Here is a 27,769-nt window from a genome sequence, read left to right as displayed (position 1 = left end):
TCTCTCAGAGCTCTGTCTATGCTGGCCAAGAGGCGCGCTCTCGCTTGCGCGTCCCCTTCCGTCGGCACACGGACGGGTGTCGGCGTGAGCGTCGTTGAGCTGTGAATGGACATTAATGGGGAATGTAATACACTTCTCTCAGTGACTGGTTTCGTCTGTTATTTAATCGCTGCAGCGGAAGAGTGGGTAAGTTTATTTTCTGCAGGTTGTGCATTTATTGAGAGACAGACTGTGTTCAGCTTTTGAATTCATGGACCGAAATTAGGAAGGACTTTCTAGACAGAGACAGATCTCTATGTGCCAAGTGCATATTAAGCTTAATTAATGTGGCATCAATATAGTCTTGGTACCCTAATTGTTTTTTGAAATGTCACTCAGATATTGCAACGTTGTCTTTGTACATGTATAAATCAAAGCAGAGCTCCCACTTTGCCTCCACATATGTGCAAAGCACAACTATTTCCACGCTTATAATTCGATAAAGTCTGAACTGGATGTTCAAAAAGACTCAGGAACGATGCACCATCTTTACACTTGTACCTTTCTATTTTTTGATAAAGTTACAGTCCTTCGTTTTCTTTTCTTTTATTCAGTTTACCCTCCTCTCAAATCTAACACAGTGACTTCATAATGAGCGTGCGGTTTTAATTATATAAGAGACAGCAACAAATTAATGTACCTGCTCCTGGTACAGGCTGTTTTTGCATTGACTGAGTATTGTTTGGATCTTCATGGCTTATCAAGAGTGAAAAAGGATGAGGAAAAAAAACCATCTTGTCTTGAAATGTTCTTCTGAAAGCAAAGGCTTTCGAGTTGCTACATGTGTGTTTGTGAATATATAATACAGCCATATTCTCTGGCTGCTCATAATGTGCTTCACATCAGAAGGACATTTTATAGCAGGCAATCAGGTTTCCAAATACCTGGTGGAATTCAGCTACAAGGCTTTTTTGCTGCAATGAAATAGTTCTTTGACCAGCAGCATCAGCAGGTTCACTGGTGTTCCTGGACCAACCCATGGAAGATCAAACCTACAGCATTACATCAAGTGTGCTCAAGGAGGAGGATGATGTGTGGTAGAGACAGGCAGAGCCTTGTATGTGAAGGGAGTGTGGATGTGTTTGTGTGCGTATTACAGCATATGTGTAGGATTATGTGCTGGTATGATAAAGAGAGAGTGAGAAACAGTGATGGCATCAAAGGAGAGGCTTTGCTTTTTCATATAGTTGTGAGAACCAAGCATGGTCACATATCTGACTGCATGCATGTTCATGCACATCTGCAGATGTGAATGTCAATATCCTAATGGGCCAATTTGGCAACATTTATATCTACTAACAACATTTGAAAAAAAGAGTATTTCTTCCCTGATGTGTGCACATGGCTGAGTCTTTTTATGGAAAATATGGCAAGGTTAGTTTATAGTAAGGTTATACAATGACTTGGCTAATGGTGAAAGTCTGTGTTTTCAGGATATGGAAATATCAATGCTAATCGCAGGGCTTGTCCTGGCTACATGTCAGTTGGACACAGTAAATGTTCATCCACCCCTGACTTCCTGCCTCGTTATAAAGGATATACATCTTGCTCCACTGACATTAATATTGAGATAAGATGTACATATGGATATAACTCCCAGGATACTAGAGTGGTCCATGTGCACGCACAGCAAAGTGCCACACCATCCTTCAGAAGCTTGAGGACAGTATTAAGGACTCTTTCATTTAAATGACATGAAATATTTGAGAAGGTCTCCACGCTGGGCTCTTTTTCTGGTCAAGGTGACACATTTACTTATGGAACTTAATTACAGCTGCAAAGTTATCTTGGAAAGAAAAATAATGGACCTCAGTGATGAGTAGCAGAGTCAGACCAAGGACACGTCGTGGCTCGTGATGGTCTGAGGGCCCCGGAGTAGCAGGTATTTAGTGTAGCTCATGCTAACTGATTCCCATAGATACAATATCACATACCAGAGTGATGCTTTATCCATTTCATGCTTAACAAAAAGATCCAAGTCATTGCAAAATCCATTCTAAAATTTATGTTGCAACATATACTGCAAGACAGAGTAGGATTTTATTTTTTAAATATCAATAAGAGCAGTAGTACAGCAATAGAATCAATTTTGCCTGAGGCTAGTTTTTATTGACAGTTTGTCCTACCTCATCCTTACTTGTGATCATGCTTGATTCTGCAAGAACATATTTACCTCATTAAATTATTAAAGCTTCATACATCTTTAGCTGACACATTTGATTTTGGTCAAAGGTCAAATTTACAGATAGGAAATTTATGAGATCCCATTTTAATAGTCACAGTTTTAATAGCAATGGTACTACACTACTTCTGTGTTTCTTAACGAGGGTTTAGGGACCTTCGGGGAAGGAGGTGGGTGGGGTTGGAGAGACTTACAAAGACTTCAATAAAAAGAGAAACATTAAAAGCAAACAAAACATGGAAAATGAGCAGAATATATATATATATAAACATTTAGCAACAGAAAAAGCAAACAAAACACAAAATGACAAGGGTTCAACAATAAAACAGACACCCATGTCACACATTCTGCTAATTCACCCAGAGTGCATCACGGTATTCTGTGTAAGAAATGATAAAAGCATCCCTGCAACTTTATGTAAATGTGAATGTAACATTAATATTTCCCTTACGCTGAAAGGTAGCTGAAAAATATGCCTCTGAGAAGTTCTGAGAGGCAATGTTGGTAAACTTTAGGCTGTAAGCTTGGGCTGCAGGATTATTATTATAATTACTCCATAAGGGATGAGCAGTAAAGAGCAAAGCTCTATGGCAATACTGAATAACCTGTGCGTTGATGCATTGTGCTCTGAATATTTTACAGTTTGAGTTTTTGCAGCCCCTCAAAGGAAACTAGCAAACAGCACTGAGTAGATGAACTAAACCAAAAGGTGTAGCGGATGTGTTTGCTCACTACAAAAATGATATTTACCTTGTGTTCCCCTTCTGTTTATGTCATGCTCCGATAAACTTGTTTTCTTTGCATCACAGTGGATTTCAGTGCTTAGCTGAGAGTTCTTCATCTAACATAAGACTCTTTAAATATTTAAAAGTATGTAATATCTGTAGTTTTGTGATTGGTATGCAGACAAGACCTGCTGTTTCTGTTTACACTTTGAATTATTTGATAGTATCAGCAGTGCAAAAGACAGTATATCAGCAAAATAGAACATCTTATATTGTTTGTCCTGAAGGGGTATTTGTTTGCTGTCTTTACTCTTAAATACACATGTTATCCTTTACCTGTGGCCAGTCTTTTACCTCAAAACATAATTTTATTAGAGAAATGAAGCTTTTAAGATTTCTCTTTCAGCTGATCCAAGTAAATCAGATGAGGGCTGGCACATTTTTCATAAATGTAATGGCTTAAATCGTTTTAAAGAAAGACTTCTGGGACAAGCATTATCTTGTCTTCTTTCCATTTCCCTCTGGCTCTTAACAAAGCCCAGCCACATAGCTGATGTACATCTTTTCACTGACACATGTCACAGAATCAAGAGCCTCAATCAAAACCTGTTTAGACACATCTGACCAATTGCTACCAGACAATGAAAATATATCTTGTTGAATTCTCTGTCTCATAGCTCTGCCTGTCCTAAAAAGATGTGCATTACTGCTTTCCAGCTACCTTAAAAAGTCCAAGGCCTCCCCGAATCAATGTTTAATTAATTGTCACCAGTACATGGCAGATGAAAATTCAAATTAAGGGTTCTTATGCCTACATTAACCGCCAAAAGAAACCGAAATCTTGACAGCTCTTATTGTTTTTTTCATGGATTTTTGAAGGCGATGCTCAAAACCATGACAGCAGAGAACAAACATAGCAATATTGCACACTCTCATTTTTGTGTGTGAGAGAGAGATAGATAAGTGTGCAGAAACAATAAAATAGCCACCTATTTACTTGTTTTATTCTTAAAAATTAATTGAAGCCATTAGACATTAAATGACTTTGCAAGGGTGATGAATGCACACTCTAAAAGAAAAATACAAAATGAAAAGAAAAACAGGGGTTTGTTATTAGCCCTGAAGAGTCCATCATCTGGTCATATCTAACTGAGTGGACTCTGCCCTGGACCTTGAAAGATGGTCTCCCCTATGGCATCTTATATGAAATTGACTCCTAATGGAACAGGGGGGGAGGACCCATAAAGACCCATTAGCGGCACCTAGAGGCTGTAATGTCCATTACACAGAGTGTTTTAAGGAATAAACAACTCATCATACTTATATGCTCATCTTGAAAGCTTATGTAACAATATCACTTGGTTAGGTTTGTTTTCTGAGAGCAATGCAGTAAAGACCACAGGATCTCATATGTCCATCCATGTATTCAATTCTATTCTATGTCTCTTTCTATGCCTGCATATCTTCTGGGGGCTGCATCAAAGAGACAGCCCAAAAAGTCTTTTGGAGACCTGAAAGTCTCACAGAATCCTTGCATTCATCCCAAAGGGAATAGTGTAGCACAGTTCCCCCTTTTTCTGCCAGTTCTTCCCTTTGAAAACTCAAAGCGTCACTAACTTATCCTTCCAAAAGGTGCAGTTATTTTTGTATCATTTATATAAATTATATAACATTCCTGTCAATAATATTATTGATAATGTTAAAAAAACAGATTTATGATGTGGACATGCTATGAAAAAGGTGAAGGCAAGCAAACAGCACTATTTGGTTCATTTTCTTAAACACATTTGATGATACACTATGAAACAGTGATGGTGGTAGACATGTTTTTATTGAAGTGGGGGTGATTGTTTGTTGGAAGTACCATATAATAAAGAAATTCACGCTGCATTTGCATTCTGCTGTTCCCTTTTCATCTGCTCTAATAGGTTTATTAAAAGTGGATCACCATTAGAAACAAAGGGCAAAGTGGCCTGTAGATAACTGCTGATGCCTTTCAAAGCCTAAAATTGCTTAAATTTGACTCTGACAGCTATCTGTGAAAACATTCCCTATCTATAAGCCTCCCGCAGGCTTTACACCTTAGTATACGTTTGCAAAGGTGTTTGTCTATGTAAATACAGATGTTCTTGCATGTAGTCTCCCAACTCAAATACAACATGTAAGCCCACAGCGTTGATGCTTTATGTAGGTAGAATGCTGTACTGTTGAAAAGTTGTCATGTACGGGTAAGGTAATGACAGCAAAATTAAAAGTGAAGAGGAAGAAACTCTGAAAAAATATTACTTTGAATCTGGGTCAGGGACAAGTTTCTGCCCAAGTGGAGGAGTTTAAATACATCAGGATCTTACTCAGTAGTGAGGGGAGAGTGAAGTGGGAGATTGATAGATGGATTGGTGCCGTCTGTAGTGATGTGGATGCTGTAGTAGTCTGTTAAGGTGAAGAGGAGCTGAGTGTTAAGGTTTATGGTCAGTCTATGGTCCCACCTTCATCTATGGCCATGAACTCTAGGTACTGATGGAAAGAATTCGATCACAGATTTGAGTGGCAGAAATGAGTTTCCTCCTAAGAGTGGATGAGCTGTCCCTTATCAATAGGATAAGGAGTTTGGTCATTTGGGAAGCTGGGGGAGGTTTTCTAAGAGAGAATTTAATAATTCTTAGCAGGCTTGCGTCAGTATCCTCTGAGATGGGATGAGGACATGGCCTGGCAGAAGGAGGTTTGGGGTTCTCTGCTTAGACTACTGCCTTTGTGAGCTAGACATGGATGGATGGACGGACGGACAGACGGACGGACGGATGGATGACAGACGGATGGATGGACGGATGGATGGATGGATGGATGGATGGACGGATGGACGGATGGATGGACGGACGGATGGATGGACAGACGGATGGATGGACGGATGGACGGATGGATGACAGACGGATGGATGGATGGACGGATGGATGGATTGACGGATGGATGGATGGATGGATGGATGGACGGATGGATGGACGGATGGATGGATGGATGGATGGACGGATGGATGACAGATGGATGGATGGATGGATGGACGGACAGTACACAGCTACAGCATGTAGACAATGCTGTGCTAAGCTCTGCATAGTACCAACACACAACCATGTTGAGCACTTCACTAACAGGATGAAAAGACACAATGCTTGGCCAAGTATCTTTCTTTGGAAATCGGGAGTTCCGGTACACAGTGAGGGTGTTGTTCTAGTGGGTCAAGTGAGAAAAGAAATCATGGGAAGCGTCAAAGCACCGACAGTGCCACAGGTTTTTTGGATAACACCTAGATATAGTAGGGATGAGTGCGACTAATTAACTCTACATTAAAATGTTGCTGTTTGACACCAGAAATTCAAGTTGCCAACTGGCATGCTTCTGTAGTACTTTTATGTGGCTGCATATAGTCTGTGTAAGAATATAACTAAGAAACCATTGTTTAACTCGAGTGATTAGACTGGGCTCAGTTTTAAATGTTTTCTGTCGTTTTTTCTGTCTTTTAGGCTAGTCGACTAGTCTATTTATTTTCTTGTTTAACTTCAATAAATTAGTCTCCAGGAACATCCCTAGATGGTAGCTGTTGAACCTAAACAGAACTGTCATAACCAGCTTAACAAATACTGAAAGCCTTTATTGCTTTTACTCAAATGTAAAGAGTCAGATTCAGCAGCGTTATCTTTACTTTACCTGTCTCTCAAGGCATCCATTCCATGTGTCTACTCCGCTCTTGTGTTTGTGCCACACTGACACACACAGGGAGGGAGAAGATGCAACACCAACACACAAGCATGTTATTTTGAAAAGCATATAATGCAAACATGTTTAAGGACCCAAAATACAGAGACTTTTATGACTCTTTATAGCTAAGGTCAAATAATTGTGATGATTTCACGGTCCATGAGCTTACAATTTTTACATAGTTAAAATTACACAATAATGTAAAAATCTAGGAAGACAGATAAAAGTCAGAGAGATCCATTAAGAGCCATTACACAATACTGAAATTAAAAAACAGTAGAGAAATTTAAAAAAAATCTAACCCAAGATTAAAAGCTATTCAAAGAATGAATAAAACTAGTGATGAAAGTAAATCAAAAGCTAAAACGTAAACATCTGTAACGGAGCAGAAAGGCTGATTTTATTTCCACAGTGTCGTTTTTTAAAGGAAGGAAACCTTCCTCCAAACGGACAGAGCAGTGGAGCCGCCAAGGGAAAGCACACGCTTAAAAAACTGTAGAATTAAAATATAATTTATTATATTTAAATAGTTAAAAATGTAAAATGAATTAAACCAACCTTGGCCAAGGGGTAACACAATAAAAAGCAATAAAACACAACATCAACAGTCCAGTGGCATCCGCCACGATATAAAAGTCCAAACGGTGCAGAAACCAACAGGATTGTCGCCGTCCTGTCGGCCTCTTCATTCTGATGCCAACCCAGATGGGCAGAGCTCCTAACTCCGCCCACCACTGTGTTGTGCTTCACACGCGTAGCCATAGACTCGCCGTCCCGGGGAAATAAGGCGCCATCCCGCTGCCTCTCTATCCCCTGCCGTGGGCCTCTCTCGGCGAGGAGCTACCTCCCGTCAACACCAGCACAGACCTCTCCGCTCAGCTCCGATCACTCCCTCCAGTGCGCGGTCGTCCGCGATCTCTGGTCTCGTTCTCCTTTGCCGCACGCCTTGGCCAGCTGCCTATAGCCGGGCCTCTGTACCGCTCTGCGCGGCCGTCGCCCACACCGGTTACCATGCCATGTCTCTCCTCCTCTCAAGCCTTCTCTCAAGCTTTTTCTCCCCCTCTGCTCTATGGTCTGCCAGGCCCTCTTATTGGCCTCTCTGGGATCTCTCGCAGGTGTGATCAGTTTACTATCAGGTAGGGGCGGAGTCTTTCCAGGACAAGTCATCAAATAAATACCATTAAAACATGCAGTAAAACTCATAAAAATAAACCAGTGTACAATATTAAAATATTAAAAAGGTAAAACAACAAAACATGCAAAACTTAAATAACTTGTCCCTTTCCACCCCGTGACACATCCTTCCTAAATACATGTCTGCTCAAACAGGCATTTGGGTAATGTTTGTGTACCAGTTCTGGTTTTATGTATTTATGAACTGTAAACCTTGGAGATGCAGGCAGCGCATTCCACTGTTCAGATCCCACAGCCTCAAAAGCTTGATTACCCAGGGTCCTTAGGCAAACTGTGTGACCACATACACAGGAGCTGATGCAGTATTTGCACATAAGGATGAGAATTTTAAACTGGCAAACCTCTGTATTATCTGTTGCGAGCTCTAAGAAATTGTGTGGCACCTGTTTATTGACAGCATTAAAGAACTTGAGCCTTTATGAACTCTAAGCTTTATAAGGTTTTCCCCTTAAGGAAAAGTTAATATAATCAAAGTGGTATCATATTGTAAAACTCTCTACAACATGTCTCAAGGCCAGCAAACATAAAGACAATAACTGAGCTCTGCTAGACATTATGTGCAAATACTGCACTTAATAAACTAATCCGTAAGGCCAGCAATGTTGTGGGGATGGAGCTGGACTCCCTCAAGGTGGTGTCGGAGAGGCGGATGCTGTCCAAGATAAAGACAATGTTGGATAACACCTCCCACCCACTCCATGACATGCTGGTCAGTCACAGGAGCTCGTTCAGTGAGAGACTGAGATTACTGAAAAGCACCACTGAACGACACAGGAAATCATTCCTGCCTGTGGCCATCTCCCTGTACAACGCATCCACTTAACACACTGTTTGCTGCTACAGCTACACGTTTCTTTTCCAACTATTTATTTATGAGTGACTTATGTATGTATGTATGTATATATATGTATATATTGTACTATTCTTAGTTAGTGTATTGTCTGTCTTGTCTTAATGTTGGTTTAAAATGGAGCACTGTAACAAAAAATAATTTCCCCCAGGGATCAATAAAGTATTCTGATTCTGATTCTGATTCTGATTATGAGATAATTAGGAGGTGTGAAGTTTAAAAAATGCATAGCAAACCCCAGATTTTTAAGATAAGAAATAAACCAGTATATACCTTTGCCTGACATGCTAACCAGTTGCAAACTTCATAATCAGGAGTGAAATGCAGAGGTCAGGTAGCATTAACACAGAACAATCACGCGGATAAGAGGATATTAAATGATCATTTAAATTCTCAGAAGAGCAGCTACAGATCTCTCATGAGGAAAAGTACCTTTTTTCCAAAAGCCAGGCTGAATATCATCATAAATATTGTGCCTGTCTGTAGCTGGCTATAGTTCAAGGACACAGCAGGGTCTAAGCAAGGCTACTACTTAAGTAAAATAGGGGTAGGTAAATCCTGACAATGAGGGCTTAATTACTGCTACTCTAGCAGGGCCAACACTGACAAAACTTTTAACAGAGGACAGTATTAGTAGAAGATGACTTCATTTTGCTAATTAATGGCATCAGAGCTTGAAAGCTGATAAGTTGAAATAAGTTCTGAACAGTCAGAGATGAAGCTGATACGTCACACGACGAATACTGCTCCTCATAACCATAACCTTATCAAGAAAAGAGTAAAAAACGTATTATCGCCATGGACAGAGAAGCATTGTAGAGAAGAGTGGGGTGATGAAACAATGTTATTGATAGCATCAAATTCAATCTTTAGATTTCTTTTATGATGCATTCAATAACTGTAAGTGCTCGGGTCAGAAACGCTTCTGTCTAAGACAGCCGACAGCATCCGTCCTCGGAAGAAAAACATTGCAAAGACATTTAGTCCTGGTTTTTAGTGGTTTTAGCCACACTGTCCTGCAGAATTGAACAATCTTCATTAAAAGTTTATTGCTTTGTGAATTGGGGACCCAGACAGGAGTAAAGGGGTACAGCATTTTAGTAGAGCCTTGAATGGTATGTACTGCAAGTTATGCAGCTTAAAGGGATTTTCAGTGCTGTTCATCCAGGCACCAGCAGTCTGAATACAAATTTCTAATTGGCTTTTCCCTAGCGGTTTTCTTCAGTTCAGGTTGAAACATCCTCCACTTAAAAGGTCAAATAATTCCCTCTGCTTGTAGTTCAATTTCAGCTCATTTTCACCACTGGGAACACAAGTTGTGTGTCAGTTCAGGATTTCTTCATTGAGGACAAACCTGTTAAATAAATCACGAAGTTTTGATTTATTAAAAAAGAAAAACAGGAGTGTTTTCTGTGATGTTACCAAAACAATGTGGCTTAAATTAGTATCCAGCTGAGTCACATTGGTGAGATTGTTTTCAAACTAAATTCATCCATCCAATCCCTTAACTGCTCGTTCAGTTTACATGGTTACAGAGCCTCTGGAGCATATCCCAGTTGTTATGTGGCGAGGAGGGGTACACCCTGGACAGATCACTGATGCAAGGGTGTTTGAAATGATTTTGATTGTGATCCGATTGTGCAGCTTTTGTCCTTTACTCTTCCAGTGAGAATTGGCAGTGACCTCATCGATTCGTTCTAGCAACTTCCAGAGCTGTTAACTTTGTATGTGTGGGAGGGTTGTAGATGCAGGAAAGTAAAATAATGTTGCATTATTATTTGTGTGTTTAGGTGTTTGTGAGTTACACTGTAACTGTGAGTATTGTTGCTTGTGAAATGTGCATACTTCAGAGTAAGGATCAAAAAGCACAATGGATTTGTGTGCTGTCGGTGCGTCTCAGGCTCAAAACATGCATACCAAGATTTGCTAAGCTTTTATTTTGATTGCTCTGTACCGATGTACTCGAGCATCCTGATGTCAAAATTGGTCAGAGAATTTATCTCGGCAATTCATTTGTTATGACATGAAAGCTTAAACATAATGTATTGGTAGGACTGTAATGGCAAGACACTTTTTTAAAATACATGATATTTCTGTTTTTGCAACTCTCTACTGCAAATTCTGCAGCCCACAGTGACCGATGTGACAATCTCAAAAAGTTTAATTTACATAAATGTCTGTTAAGTCACTTTTTCCAAATAAGGTAACAAAATTGTAACTGCATCTAAAATTACCATATTTGTCTGTAGGGATGTTTCCATCAAAGGTTTCAGTCCACACACACATTAAAAGGTTTTACCACAGAGGTGTTGTAGATGAGATGGCTCTGCATGGGTTCTCTCTGGGTATTCTGACTTCCTCCTGCAGTTTAAAGAGAAGCATTTTAGGTAATTGGCTATTCTCATTTGGCTGCATGAATGGTTGTCTGCGTCTCTGTGTTAGCCCTATGACAAATTTGTGACTTGCCCAATGTACCCTTCGTCTTGCCCCATGAAAACTGGAAAAGGGCTCCAGCTCGCCCTGAAAGAAAATGTTTGAACTAGATCTTCAGGTTCTGGTGTATACAAGTTGGTGTAACTCTTCTCTGCATGTCCACTGATGCAAGTGTTTGCTTGGTTGTAATGCCTCTAAAGGGCTGGTCAGAGCAGGGAAATTTGTGGAAATGTACGGATGGAAAAACAAACTGATTTTCAATATGGCATAATCATGTGACATCTGAGGTGCAGAACAGGAGTGTAGTCCTTTTTTCATTTTTGATTGGAAGATCAGAGATAATTAGAAACAAAAAAGAAGCAGTGACACTGAGCCATTAATGTTGAACTGCAGGTCACAGTTATTCAAAACTGATGATACTGAAAACTGATATAATAAAATGACTTTCTGACCTTATTAAAGCTTCCTTTTTTCCTGACCCCAAACATTTTGTTTTTACTAACAGCAACTATCAAATTAGTCATTTTCACTGAGAACAGAAATCTTTAAATTCAGTTTGCATTGCACTGGATAAAATACTGTCGATGTAAAACTTGTGTTGACTTTTGGCGTTAGTATGAGTTTAAAATAGAAACGTAGCCAACATCTTATGTTTGTTCCTGGTGTCTACTAGAGTATAGCTGTTCAAGAAGTCCTGATTTATCTCATTCTGGGCCTCTGTGCGGCCCCCTCAGTTCACCCACTGTATTAAAGAAGCTATTTTAGCTGCTATGTGTTTAAGGCCACCCTCCCTTCAAGCCAGTGTTCTTCTAACTGGTTGTTTTGTTAGAAAATTGTTTGAATAACAGGTGGGTGTGATCACAGATCAAAATAAAGTAAAATAAAAAGGGCATTTAGATCACTCTGGGGTGTAGGCTTTAGGCTTTACAAGGGACTGACTAATCTCTGTATTTGAATCTTCATCTTTTTTAATATCCATATCCATCATTACACCGGTGAAAATCATTAAAGGCAAAAGTAATCTAATCTTGTGTCACAAAAGTTTAAGCTGTATCCAGAATTGTTTTTTATATTACGTCTGAGTGTGGCGTGAAGCACAGTGTACTGTAGTACTGGTGTAAACTTCTTATTTCTGTGTAGCTTTGAATGTAGAAGCCCAGAAACAATTACCAGTGATGTGCTCTCTGGTAAATCCAAAGTAGACTTTAATAAGCAGTAAAAGAAGTAGTAAAAGACAGGGATATAAAATGTATTCTGATAAGCTTTGTTTTCTGTAACTTCAAAGTTTGCCTACGCATCATGAACTGATTAAATACAGCAGGAAGTGCATGTGTGTCTATAAACCAATTGCTTGCTGCTGTGAGTAGACGTGAGATTCATCACATTCTTTTAAATATTTTAGCATTTAGTTGAAAACAAGACAAATAAAAAGATTCTATTGCACTCTTAGAAATATTGTTACTTAATCTTATTACGTTCCTACATTTGATATGACACCCTTCAGTCTGCAGGAAAGCCTCCTCCCACTAAAGCAGTTTAGAGCACAGTGATAGTCTTGCAATAGAACTTTGTCAGTATTTGGGGGGGGGAAGTAAATCTCTGCCCTTGTTAATTCATGAATCAGCTGTGATGAGACACATTTTTGGAAAGCTGGGTTCAGTTTCACTAGCTACACCCAGGCCTGATTACTGCTAGACATGTGGATAACGAAATCACTTAAAAACAAGTTGTTCTGACAAAGTGAAATAGACTAAAAGATCTCAAATAGGAACAATCAACACTCTAAAGAAACAACTGAGAAAACAAGGTTATTGGCTATCAGTCTGAAAACGGTTACAAAGGGTTTCTAAGGCTTTGGTACACCAGCAAACAACTGTGAGAGCCATTTTCCACAAGTGGAGAAAACTTGAAACAGTGATTAACCTTCCCAAGATTGGCTAGACCAAGATTACTCCAAGAGCAAATCAACAACTTATCAAGGTCACAAAAGAACTACAGAAATTAAGGACTCACTTCTCTAAGTTACGGTCTATTTATTTCACCAATAAAAAAGAGACTTGGCAAAAACCCATAGGAGAGCTCAAAGGGAAAAGGCACTGTTTAACCAAAAAGAGCAGAAAGGCTTATCTCACACTTGCCAAAAAACATCTTGATTATTCCCAAAACTTTTGTGAAAATATTCCATGGGACAAAACTTTGTGAGTCCCATTACATCTGACATTAAACTAACACATCATTTTATAAAAACAGCATCATACCAATGGTCAAACATGGAGGTAGTGTGATGGTATGGGGAAATTCTGAAATTCCAAAAAGAAAATCCCCCAGTTATGCAGCAAGACAATGATCCAGAGTACACCAGTCCACCAAACAAAATAGAGGTTTTGGAGTGGCCTAGTCAAAAGTGGCATAAATGCCTTTGAGATTCTTTGGCATAACTTAAACAGGCCATTCATGTTTGAAAACCCTGAAGTATGGCTGAATTAAAACAATTCTGCAAAAGGAGAGTGGGCAAAAATTCCTCCACAGAGATATAAAACACTCATTGCCAACTACTGCAAACGCCTGATTTTACGTTTTTGCTGCCAAGGTGGGAAGAACCAGTTGTTAGGTTTAGGGGGCAAACCCTTTTTCCCCCCCACATAGGGCGATTTAAGTTTGGATAGATTTAATTAAATCAACATTTAGAAACTGCATTTTGTATTTGCCTGTGTTATCTCTGTATAATATTGAAACTTGTTTGATCATCAGAAACATAAGTGTGTCATGTGTAAAAATATTTTTCAAAAACTGCAAAAAGAAAGAGAGTGATAAGAAAAGGGTCAAATACATTTACACAGAGCCATATATGGAGTATTTTCACAGATTCACTTTGCAGCATGACAAAAATACAGCCAGAGCCACGGAGAACAAGCAGAGGAAGAGTGAGGAGTCCTGTACCAGATGGTGTGACTCCCACAGGGCCCTGATCTCCACATTACCTAGTCAGTATGGCATTAAATTAAAAGAAACTGAGGCAGGATAAATCCACAGAAGAACTGTGTTAATTGTGTTGTCAAGTATTGAGAGAAACTATTGCGATTTTAAAGGCAAAGCGGGGTCACAATAAATATTCATTTGTTGAGGTTTTTACTAATGTATGTAAATAGAAGAGCCATTATACAATACATTTAAATTTCATTGTATATTTTACACAAGTACATATCCACAATTGATTTCCCATATTACAAATTTAACACTGTTTTTTATACAAGTGCCATTTCCAGCAAAAGCAATACTTAAAACTCCAAAAGTAATCAAATTAAAAATGAGCAAAAGTCTCCTCAAATTACACCCAATTTACTTAGTACTCAGCAGAAATTAACCCTAGTAATTCACCACTCAAAACTCTGGAGACGGCAAGAATATGTGATTAAATATTGTAGTTTTTTTCCCTGACTTGCTTGAAAATTTGTTTTGAAAGCTTAACACCTTAGAGTTATATTATTAATCATAGTAATTTTTGAACCCCCTACAGTTATGTCAGCCTTTTGATACTGTATTCAGATTTTAAAGCTGCATACAAAAGAATTCAAAGCTTTTTTTCACCTTGCAGTCTCAAATCACTTGTCTGTTTTCAACAGTGAAGAACATGCAGTTTGAGTCAGCAGGATGGAAGTTTCAGTAATTTCATGTGTTTCTGACAGTATATTACTAATACACACATCAATCTCTCAAGAAATGTGTCTATAATAGTCATGTATAAAGTGTACAAATAATTTTACATTGATTTATCCACTTCTGGTACTTCAGTAATAGATTGTAATAGATCTCTTTAATTAGGAGTTAATTCATGATCTATAGGAAAAACAATAATCTTATTGAAATGATTGGTCAGTTTTCAAACCAATTCTCATGTTGTCAAAAATGTGGTTTCCATATTTTTAGTTGTGCTGTTGTATTAATGTACATTTGAAATTAAAAAGTCAATGCCTTAAATTAAAAAAAAAAAATTAAATAATCAGTATGAAACAAGTCAAGACTGCCATTGTTAGAAAAAGGACAACATATCTTTAAATAACTTACTTCCACATGAACACTTTTTTCTCAAAGACTTCCCATCACTTTAGCCATTTGCTTCCAATCTCCCACCCGGTCCATTTAAACTGTGTCGTGTTAGAAGGTAACTCTTGCAGAATTAATGAACACCGGCGGAGGATATTAGCTCCTGCTGGTTTGAGGAACTATGAATGCACTTGGATTCATTTCATTTGGCTGATTATGCAGTATTACAGCTACTTATTAATTATCTAAATATAGTTATAGATTCAGTATGCATATGTGGCAAAGTGTTCACAAATTCATAAGCACTCTTTAAAAGCTCTATGCTGAATTTCTCACCAAATTAGCTGTGCAGTGCAGAAAATGGCATGAGAGATCTTAGAAAAGGCTCACCCCCACCAGGATTCAAAATAAAAGCCTTACATGGTGTTTTACTCAAGGGTATAGGCAGGAACTGAGGTGGTGAAATTGTAGACTGATTAACTGTGGCTGTAAACTTAAACACAAACAAAATGTGTTTAACCTCTTTAACCATTAGGACTGCGCAACATTGATCGTCCCGACAACGATATATAATGACAAAAAAACCCCACATTTTCTGTAAATTCGGTGAATCTTGGGCAACTTGACTTGCGTGAAGTGTTTTCAGCTGGGCGTCTTGTACCTGGAGTTTAGTGTTACATACATTGAAACAGCAAAAATTTTCTTTGTGAGTATTTATTTCACGGCGTGCTGCGGAAAAAAGCCTGTTCTACGGGGGTTAGCACCTGATGGCTCTTTTTAGCTTCTCATCCGTAAACACTCTGCATACTATTTCACGTGATTAAGTTTATTTTGAAAAATCTCAACAGAATCTATTGTGAAAGGTTTATGTGGAAAATAAAGATGCGGACGGCGGAGCCACGCAATGGATTTACTGTCATTGTTGCTAACGACAACACATAAAAACAGTCGCTTGTCCGTCCGTAGTGTGGTTATATTAAATATAAGAAAAAGAGAGAACTTCAAGAAATTCTACAGTGACCATCAAAACGATGAAAAAATATTGCCGTAAACAGTTTATTTTGCAACACCACAAAACAAATGGTAGCGTAATATGAAATGATAGATGTTTTTATATCGTCATCCGATATATATCGTTATATCAAACAGCCCTATTAACCATGCTGACTAACTTTAAATTTATCTGGCCTTTCATTTAAAATATTTTTTTCAAGGCTTAAATAACAAAAAAAAAAAAGTCATTTAAGTCACATAAATTTTAAAATTGTGTACTGCAATAAAATATCATAATAATATGTATTTTTTAAATGTACAAAGAAGCCAAGTAGTACTAAGTCTTCTGCAGTTTGTAAATATAATCAGCACATATCATGTTTAGGATCAAAAGCTGGTGAGACGAAAGTTATCACACTTCAGTCATCAGTTACACATTAACAATCACAGTGCTGTACTTTCCACTCTAAATGGAATTAAACCAGAAAAAAAAAGTTTAACTGCTTGCATATTCTTTGAGTTTTCTAATCTTGCTTTTCTCCACAGCGTGATAAGTGAAATAAGAATAACTTTTTTCCTTTTTTGTTGTAACTACTCACCAGTAATGTTTACTTTTTCAATCAATGCTCTCATCAGCTCAAATAACATTTGGCTCTTCAGCTGTAAATTGATGAGAGATAAGCACTCTTGTTTCCTGGCAGTAGCTGTAGGCAAATCCACTCACTGGCCACTTCATTAGAACCTCACCAGCACTGTGCTGGATGCCTGTTTGTCTTCAGAAATGCATTAATCCTTTGGGGCACATATTCAACAAGGTGCTGGAAACTTTCCTCAAAGATTTTGGTCCATATTGACATCATAGCATCACACGGTTGCTGCAGATTTATTGGCTCCACATCCACGATGCAAATCTGTTCTACCACATCCCAAAGTTGCTCTTTTAGATTTCTGATCTGTTGATGGTGGGCCAAAAAAAACTTTTGAGTTTATTCAAGTTTTGTGAAATTGCACAAGTTTTCCTGCTGAGAGCAGCCATTGGAAGATGGGTATGATGTGGAGAATAAGGCATGCATATCGTCAGTCAGCAACAAAACTGTAGACTGTAGCATTTAACTGATACTCAGCTGGTATGAAGGAAGTGTGGCAAGAAAATGTTCCCCACATTGTTCCACCACCACAAACCTAAACCACTGATTCAAGGAAGGATGGATCCATGCTTGTGTCTTAAATTCTGACTCTAAGATTCAAATTTCACATGATACATTAGAACAGACAACATTTTTTCTGTCTTACATTGTAAATTTTTAGTAAATCTATGTAAATTTTAGCCTCAGGCTTTGTGTTCTCAATAGTAATGCGTGCCACCCAGTGTCGTCTGAATTAAATCTGCTTTGAGGGTGGATGTGTTGTATGTTCTGCATATTTTGGTTTTAACAATGAGCTACAGTTGCCTTCCTGTCATCTTGGAGCAGACTGGCCATTCTTCTCCGACCTCTGGTGTCAATAAGGCATTTTGGCCTGCAGCTCACAGGACATTATCTCTTTTTTTGCACCATTCTCTGCGAACTGTAGAGATGGTTGTGTGGAAAAAATCCTAGTGGATTAGCACTTTCTGAAATGCTCAGAGCAGCGCTACTGGCACTAACACCAACAACCATGCCATGTTCAAAATCCCCATTCTTCCTCATTTTGATTCTCAATTTGACCTTCTGCAGGTCGTCTTGAGCATATCTACATACCAAAATGTTGATGCCATATGATTAGTTGATCAATGAGCAGTTGAACAGGCGTACCTAACAAAGCCGCCATTAAGTTTAGATTTCTCTGAAGTAAATACTAGTGTCAGTCTTCAGTTTCTGACATTAAATCTAGGAAAAGAAGTATTATCCCCCACTTGCTCTCCTGTTTACTTCCTGTCATTGTATTAATGAAGTGCTCAATTTAGGTATGTCATACACTGTATTTGCTTTACCTCATAAACTAATAACAGTGACAGACTCACCTAATTGTCTCCTTCAGTAGCGTTCTAATTCGGATAAGGACACCAAAGAGGAGGGTTGGGCAGACAAGGTTGTGTTGCCAGGATGTTCAGTGATGCTGACAGGAAAATGCTGTAAATTGTCATGAGGCCTTGTGTCGCTCCCCCACGCTCAGATGTTTGTGTAGTTGTTTTGTAGTATCTTTGTGAGCGGAAGATACTAGAAACATTTTAAACATTTGTTGTGCACTTTCGTCACCCCCAATAAAACGTGCTACTAGCCATGTGTTCTTCAAAGGGACTGAATCTCCTGAAATGGATTACCTTCATTCACAATAAACTGTAACTGACAGATACAGGTAGAAATGACCCATTCATTTTTAACTAAGTGCAGACAATGTTGGCATTTATTGCTACAAATACTTCTTCAGGTTCCTATGATTAGGTAGCAATCTTGCCCTTTAGGGCAGAGAGTGTATATGGCTTAAGTAGGGGCTAGTCTACAACTAGTTTTGCCTGTTTGGGTTCCTATAAGGAAAGTCTGTAGGTAACAAATTGTGAAATTTGGAGCATGCCTGTGCCCCCCATTGTAGGGCTAGAATGTGCAGTACATTTAACCATCTGTGTGCAGACCGAGTGGCCCCACATGGGCCCCAAGCTGCCATGTTTACTTGATATGGATGCTCAACAAAGTATTTCAGGGTTATTCTAAAATGTATATATAAAAGGAAGTCCATAATATACACTTTAACTTCCAAGCCAACACTTCAGAAGTTGAACCTGATCACATAATATATTTCACATATCACATATATATTCACACATACACTTAGACGTGAGTGTGTGAATTATATTTGCAAGGTCATATGTTCATGAATTGTCCAATGAAGGAGAAGGAGTAGATATATGAGGTACTTTAAGATGGTAATATCACAAATTATTGTACCTATCGGTGTATTTTGTTTGTGTTTCTAAAAAAAAATGTGTGGAGGTGATCTGTAACAGTGAACACCAAATAACCAATACTGCATTACCTGCCAAATGAAATGAAAACAACAGCAACAAATGCACTACAGCAGCTATATTTGCCTCTGGTGAGTGCTGAACCAGTTCCATCAAATTAAGTCCTCAGTGGGCATCTTGCCAGGTAATACATCTATCTCCATGAAGCAGGTAGGGAGAGCTGCCGGTGACATGGTGTGTATCCGCTTGTGTACAGAAACCCACGAGACACGTGGAGGACACAGGTCAGTGAGCGAGAACACTGCTGTAAAATAGAGATGACAGTAATTTAGTGTACTCAAAAAAATAAATAAAATAAAATCAATGAATTAGATCACATTAGTAGCTGGCACAAAATGTCCTTTAGTCTTTGTCACTGTTATCCTGAATGTTACACTTTTTTTACTGGTATTCTTTATCTAAATAAAAAAGTCTCGTCACTTGATTAAAAACAAGGCTAGAGCTGTTTAGTTTAGTTCAATGCCCTAAGCTATACAGGCTGTGCCCAGCAATGCTGTCCAAAGTCTGCCGGGATAGCCCCGTCCCACACCTTAGTAAGTTACTTTATCATTATAATATTGTAGTGGAAAGTATTTTTCTGTCCCAGAATGCAGAATTAATCTTTTAATTGTACTTTTATTCAACTCAGAAACAAATAAACAAACAGCAATAAAAGCAGTAATTAACCTCCTTAAACAGTTTCCTTTGCAGCGTTACTTCTGGCTAACTCTGTCATTTACCTCAACCCCAAAATTAAACAGATACAGAACAAGAAAATAAATAAACAGACAGATACTGCTCTGCCCTCATAGTGATTTATTTAGCATCTTTCCTGAGCTGTCAGTCACACAATCTGGTTTTTCACAACTCTCATCCTTCACAACAACACTTGGCAGCTTGATGTCCAGCCTGGGCCAAACTGTGTTTTAGAGATTGTAATCCACATGGTAAATGCAGCTTCCATGAAGCTGTAAGAAGAAAACAGAGAGAGAGTGAGAAGAGAAGGATTGAATGTCAGGGGAATGACACCTTTTTCACTGATTGCCATCCTTAAAAGTTGATGTTTGTGTGTATACATATAGTATACTGCACTGACTGTTTTGGTTTGTAAATGCTTTTACCGTATGTCTTTAAGTATTACTGAAAGACTCTGGTTAAGATTGGATTATACTGATCTCTATGACATCATCTGTGAAAGTTGGAGAACGATTTTAGCGCGTTTCTGCTTTGTCAGCCTCGAGGTGACAAAGCAATCTACATCCTGAATGTAGTAGACTGCAAGAGTACAATAATCTTGGAGCACAGTTTTATATAATAATTGGGTGCTGTGTAAATCGTCCAATATTAGCAAATGTAAAGATCATTAAAAGTAACTTTGCAGTGTTTGGGTCTCTTATATCTTATCGCAACTTATTCATAATATATAGACTGAAAGTAAATAACGAAAATAATGGAGCAACAGGGCAAACAATGGATTAAAAAGTTACTATGTAATTTTGAAACAATGTGGCTGTGATACAGTAAATTAAGTTCTTTCTGCAGTTTGCTATTTCTACAGTTTGCCAAATTCAAGCAAAGGGACTGGTATTTTTTTTTTTTTTAACAAAGCAGATCAGACTAGATTCATGCTGGCTCACTGGAGCTTATCTTCAGATGACCTCGGACTGAAAGCCTGTCTTATAGAACATTTCAAGGCAAAAGCAGATGTTTTCTTTGTTGCATATAATAACTGGCTGACACTGTTTTTGCATACGTCAACCATTGTGCATGCACACAGAAATGCCCATACTCTATGTCTAAATATACATTTTTGCAAAGACACTGAAAAAAATAAACTATTTTCAGATGCACAGCTGAAAATATGGCAGTGCTGTAACACAGAGTGCGACAGAAGTGCAGCGGTAATTATCATTTATCTAACTGAGTAATCTGCATATTAAGTACTGTTAGGGTTTCTTGCAAACTCATCCATGGGTAAATGGGAAGGAGTGTACAATTGCATCATTAAGCAGAGGAAGGAAATTTCATTGCCATTAAAGACTGATATCAAAGGTGTGAAGGAAGTAGAGACCATCTTGTAATGGGATTATACCAGCTGCGATGCAAGTGAGTTTTTAGACCACCATTAAAAAAAATATACAGTCATGTGAATAAGAATGTTTCCACAAGACCCTACGCAGTCCTGTGAAAAATTAAGAATACTCTTAATGCTTCCATAGGAATTAAGAAGAGAAGTAGCAGCCAGACTGACAATCAAATGATTAATTAATTAATTAGCAAAGGGGAGTGAGCCAAAATTCTTCCACAATGATTGATTAAAAGACTACTTCACGTTATGGTATGGTATAACCTCTTGACTGCATAGATTCCTGCGAAAATGTTGTTTTTCTCATCACTGTATGTTGATTTACTAGACAAATCTAGTTTATAGGAAAAGTATCAAGAGGACAGAGGATGAATTAAGGTTCGTACTAGTGCCTGGGGGTATTAGCTACTCTATATTAAGGAGTCAAATCGCCCACCCATCATTTTTGATATCAGCTACACACCTGTAAAGTTTCATGACTGTGTCTTACACAGTTGTGACAGTTTCGTTGGACAAAATCTGTCCATAGTTAATCAGGATTTACTTTCAGTCAGTGTGGCAAAATTTGTTTTCTCAAACTCTGTTCCACCAAAAATGAGGTGTACACAATTTGTCATAAAATAACTATAGTTCACAAGGGGTTTGTGTCAGTGTGCTTTATCAATAGAAATCTGTACTTATCTTATGCAGTAAAACAATAACACTAAGCAGCAGTGGCACAGTCTGACTAAGGGATGGCCAGTGCCCACACCTTGGAGGATGCTGCAGTTGAAGAATACTCATCGCACAAGCCTGCCTCTGCACTGTTCTTAGTGAATTTCACCTACATATTATATCTTTATGGGGATTTCACCTAGATTACATTACAGTATGGCACCAGTAAGAGCTAACTATGGACAAGGTAAAGACACATTTGAAAATATTTTGTGCTAAGTCAGTAAGACTGAGGTATTGTGAACTGAAATCTCTTATCTCATTTACTCATTATATAGTCTTGCCACCCCACTCACCCACCCACAGAGCCCCGGACATACCGCCTGGGAATCGAACAGTCTCAATAGAGACCTGACAGTCAGAGTTTGGCTGCCTCTGCTGATTACCACATTAAGTGAAAGTACTGTACTTCTTGTGTTTCTATAGCAACAGTTTCCACTCTCGTCTTTGGGATACTGAGCAATTGGTGGAGGAGAGCTGCAATGGCAGCCAAATCTATGCTTTTTAATTTAATCACAGTGGCTGTTGCTAAATTAATGGCAGACCATTACACATTGGGTGTAATGGTCATACCTGCAAATAGGCCTCCATTTGGACTGAAGTTGCTGATCGTGGTTACAACTCTCTGATCATGCTGCTGGTGCTTTTTTATGTTTTATAAAACTTTTTAATCACATTAATTTTAAAAAGCCTTGATAACAACATATACACTAACAAATCATAACATGAAACATAAATTAATCATATTAACAGCCAATGAACTGAACCATATTACTGTAGTAATCATTGGTGGTACTGTTGTTGCATGTTTGTACATGATTATGAGTGCTTGATAAGAAGGCAACTTAATTTTTTTAGGTTTGTGAAGGTTCGCTTATTATCCATGAGGCTTGTTCAGTTTTAAAACAAATAGCCTAGAGTCGCAGGTATTTAAACCCTAGTCGGGGGTGTTCCCCTAGAGGGGGTCCTGAGAGTTTCTGACCTAGTATTAATCGCGTGAATTGCCACATGAGCTAAGGTGTGAAAAAAAATTTGGGTCATTCCCATCATCATTATTGTTCCAGTCCACCATCATGTGAGCTATTAAGATAGGAAAGATGTAAATGGGGGGTTGAAATGCTTAGGAATTGATTGTTAGGTACTGAGAACTACTGTATCCTGGATGACTGAGAACCTACAGATATTTTGTACATGATTATATTAAAGTGTAATTCACTGTACTTTTAAAAAGTGCAAAAAAGTGCAGTGTCTTGAAATGCATCTCTACTGTTTTGGGGTCTTTTTCTCTCTCTCTCTCAATATTCACCTTTTTCACATTTCCATCTCCCTCTCTTTGTGTCCCAGGTGTTGATGAGTTGATGACTGACAGAAGTGATGTGATAGCAGGTCTGCCAGGTTAGACAGATCAGAGCAGACTGTCTGCTGCACAGTGAACCACCTGGATGCAACACGTTACAGCATAGACAGGTAGGACTGGAGTAATATATATGTAATGAAAGATTTGGCCAGACTTTTGTGGGCAAGGCAGCTGTTTCTCCAAGCTTTCTCAGCCAAGTAATGTTTCAAGACCCTAGCAGACTTTAAAAGCATATTTTTAATTAAAAGAAAACTGACTTAATTCATTTTGACATCTTTAATTTATGAAGTCCAAAAAGCGAGAAAATTGACTGATAGTTCAAAAGAAAAATAATAGTGCAAGTCTTTAAACTCCGTCAGAGATTGTAGCCCTATCGCTTAATAACAATTAATACATGCAGGCAAAAAATAAATTTAGACTTGCGCAGCCTTTCTTGAAAAGGAATTTAGTAAAATACAATTTCCCCTAAGCCCCTTTGATGTCTCACTCTCTTCATTTTCTCTTTGCTTGCAGAATGGATTTCCCCAATTACACTGAAGGGGTGTTTGCCACAAGCAACGTTAGCAGGAATGACTCACTGGAGACCACTGAACTTCCCCCTAGTGAAATCCTGCTTACTATAACTCTGTCTGTGCTGGCCATCCTCACCACATTTTTCAACTGCCTGGTGATAACAGCTATTGCAGTCACTCGCAAGTTGCACCACCCAGCCAACTACCTCATCTGCTCATTAGCAGTGACCGACTTACTGGTGGCTGTGCTGGTCATGCCCTTCAGTATCATCTACATCCAAAAGAAGAGCTGGGTCATGGGTCAGGTGGTGTGTACCTTCTGGTTAAGTGTGGATGTCACCTGCTGCACATGCTCCATTCTGCATCTTGCTGCAATCGCCATTGACCGTTACCGGGCTATCACAGACGCAGTGGAGTACTCTCGCAAACGTACAGGAGCCAGAGCTGGTGCAATGGTGGCAGTGGTGTGGCTCCTGTCCATCCTCATCTCACTCCCTCCTCTACTGTGGCAACACTACAGTGGCAATAATGACCATGAAAATGAGTGCATCATCATCCATCCTCACATGGCCTTCACCCTTTATTCAACACTCGGAGCATTTTATATTCCACTGCTGCTCATCCTCATCCTCTACTATAAAATCTACCTGGCCGCTCAGACCCTATATATGCGGAGGGAGGCTAGCCGGGCTAGCCGTCACTCATGCATGACCAATGGCAGCATGATCCCCTCTACCTATCCTGCTGGAGATGGTGATGCCGATGGCGGGCCTCGAAGTCCTGAGCCTGTAAGCCCACCGGAAAAGTCTTTCTCTGAACCCTCAACAGAGGAAACTCCACGTGAACGGGTCCGTGTGTCTGTAAAGGCCTTTAAGTGCAAGTCACGACGGCACGAGTCACGCAGTGAATCACGTCGTAGTCAGTTATACCAAGGACCTCGAATCTCGGGCTCACGAGAGCGCAAAGCGGCATCCACGCTGGGGTTGATAATAGGGGCCTTTGTCGTCTGTTGGTTGCCGTTTTTTGTCAAGGAATTGATTGTCAACACCTGCGGTTCTTGCAGTACTTCAGGGGAAATGGCTGACTTCCTGACATGGTTGGGCTACCTTAATTCTCTGATCAACCCTCTGATCTACACCATCTTCAATGAAGACTTCAAAAAAGCCTTCCAAAAACTTGTGAGGTGCAGTCATTACCTCTGATGATTATTTATGCATGATCAAACCTGTACACCATCTATATATGAGAGGAAACAAAATTAATGGCTTCAGGTCAAAAATACTGACTGAATAACTGAGTTATTATGTCTGAAAAAGAATAATTTAAAAGAGCAAAAGGATTGATACTGGAAAAGAAACTTCATCAGCCACTTCAGCAGCCTAAATGGCACCGACTCAGCAATGAGATGGTGCGAGTTCCCAATTGAAAATCAAGTCCTGCTATTTATAGAAGAGCCTGAGACCTCATTGATGTTAATTGGAGTATGTAAAGGGACACTGAGAAAATGTGCCATCACTGACCTTTTTTGAGGCCTGAGTTCTGAGCATTAGTGATCAGCCCCATTTATACGTCTTGAAATAGCTGACCATTATGTCTGTTTCATCTAATGACCTCCCTTCTGCCGAGTCCACGCTGCTGGCTTAAATATTGGACATGTGTAAAATACCACAGTATACCAAGTTGTTGCTTTTTGTGGCTGTGATGTTATGAAAGGTGACTTGTTTTCTGACTGTTGCAATGATTGTTAGCAGAACTAGTATATATTTAGCCCTGCAAAACATTCCAAAAATATTAAACCTCCATTGATTGATGGTTTGACCTTCTTGTAAGTTAATGGTACAGGTACTGGCTTCATTTACTTGACAGTCTAAAAAGACATGGGAAGATATGGTCTAACTTTCATAAGATGTCAATGCCTGAACTTAACAAATAATATTTTAAATGTTTACAATTAACAGCGTAAAATGTAATTAATATAAAGAAAAAAAATTTAACATCTAGGGCTAAGTCATACCATAAATAACAACAAAATACTGGGGTACCAACATAAACTTGACCCTAAGACTTTTGAAAAGGTCTACTGTTACAAGTTATACAAAGCACTGCCACTTTTATTGATTTTTTTTCAACATCATTTGATTATTTCCTATGGTATTTATATATTATTTATCTAGTGGAACCAACACCCCATCTAGCTTCACTCCCACACCATAGCTAGCATTAGATTAATTGAAGGTGAGAGTCACTGGTGGAGAAATCCTCATTATACTACTCCCACTCAAGTACTTGGAATAGAACTACTATTTCTTTATTGGTTTCAAGAGGGCACATGATATGTTGATGGATGTGGATGAGTCAAGTGTGAGGGTGTACTGTATACCAATGAGATAATATAAGGCATTCCATAAACGTATATAGATCTCTGACAGTATGACCAGTCTGCTGTTTCTTCCTTTGTTTTTCACTGCCTAAATAATCAATAATAAATGGTCCACAGCTGAAATATTTGTTCCTGTTCTTCTCCGAGTTAAGTAATTGTTTAAGGAGAGAGTATCACCATATTCCCTGTATGTATGGAGAAAATGGTAGCAGGAATACCAATGATAAGCTGTATGTGTAAATTAATGTTATTATGCTATATTACATCAGTCTGCTTACTGTTTAATGTGAATAGAGTGGATATTTTCCATATTTTGATTTGATGGTGCCCCCTTGTGGCAAGAAGAAAGACACTCTGATTGGTTAGTACTGTCTTTCAATGCTACAGCAACAAGATTCATGAATCTGAAAATACTGCTCACTTACTCTCATCGGTCAAACAAATAAAAGTAAATAGAAATAAGCATTGCTGTGCAAGTTCTCTCTGTGTCAAATGTTTGTGGATAATGTTTTTACTTACATCATAAACACTGTTCATGTCATGATGAAGACCATGTTTAAATGTTGCCTAAGCATAGGAAAGAACATGTTTAAATGGCATCTTTTCGCACTTGTTTCTTCAAAATTACATGCATTTATGTTCCGGTGTGTGTGTGTGTGTGTGTGTGTGTGTGTGTCAGTCAGTGAGGAGTTGCACTGTCTCACTGGGAGAGCTGATAAAGCTAGAATTCCTGCCAGATGGACTACGTTACACTGCAAGTGGGTGTCCCAGTAGAACATCAGGGCATTCCAATTGTCAGTCCCGCCAGTTGTATTCACTTACAAGCACTATAGCATTTTCCTCAAACAGAACCTGTCGCAGGTTTGCCCAATTTATTTCAACAGTTTCCACATTAAACTTGTAGACTTGTAGGCTGCAATAACGTACCCCATGTCCATACAGACAAAGGCATTTGAAGTGCTTTTCACAAAAAGACAAAGGCCACATCTGTTGGTTATGAACAGAGCTTCTTCTAACTATAGCTGCAGCATAACAGCTGCTTCATTAAATAGGGAATACCAGTGCAGGAATAAGGCAGAGACAAGGTATAATATACTCTACTTTCATATCCTATACCTAAGCAAAAAAAGAACTATTATCAGGGGCTTTGGATTAGTGAATTTGCCCACTAATAAGGATATCAACATACTGCGCCTGACCCTCTATGGGCTTTTCTGATGTTAATGTTATTAGCAGTATTTTATTGAACAGCAATACAAGAAACATTGCCCGCCTGTCTGTGTGTGTGAGAGCAACATTGATAGGGCTTTATGGAACACTAAGTTGTTAAAAGGTGTTAAGTAGGGACCATTTATCTTATACTACATAAAATATCTTTTTTGAGAGTTCTTTTAATTTCAAAAGTACAAGTAAATTTGGCATGTTGTAGTACAAAAAGCACGAGTATACACCATAAAGGCTGAATTAAGTTTAGTTACTTTACTTCTAGTATTTTGGTACTGTGCATATTTTATGCCAGATGCCCTTTCT

At 38.7% G+C, this 27,769-nt stretch overlaps 1 protein-coding gene across 2 annotated transcripts; it reads left to right on the top strand.

Annotated features, from left to right (window-relative positions):
- On the top strand, positions 1-26,660 carry htr1fa (5-hydroxytryptamine (serotonin) receptor 1Fa). 2 transcript variants are annotated; one of them, XM_082508971.1, is made up of 3 exons: positions 1-182; positions 23,335-23,457; positions 23,861-26,660. In XM_082508971.1, the coding sequence occupies exon 3, from the start codon at positions 23,862-23,864 to the stop codon at positions 25,059-25,061; it is 1,200 nt and encodes a 399-aa protein (XP_082365097.1). In that variant the 5' UTR covers positions 1-182; positions 23,335-23,457; position 23,861; the 3' UTR covers positions 25,062-26,660. The 2 variants fall into 2 exon arrangements, with proteins under 2 accessions (XP_082365097.1, XP_082365096.1); XM_082508970.1 differs by having other exon boundaries at positions 1-186.
- Positions 26,661-27,769: the final 1,109 nt, after the last annotated feature.

This window comes from Aulonocara stuartgranti (assembly GCF_965226115.1).
Source record: "Aulonocara stuartgranti genome assembly, chromosome: 16".
NCBI classification, from domain to species: domain Eukaryota; kingdom Metazoa; phylum Chordata; class Actinopteri; order Cichliformes; family Cichlidae; genus Aulonocara; species Aulonocara stuartgranti.
Note: the sequence above shows the minus strand (reverse complement) of the source record. Positions and strands in the feature narration are given on the sequence as shown.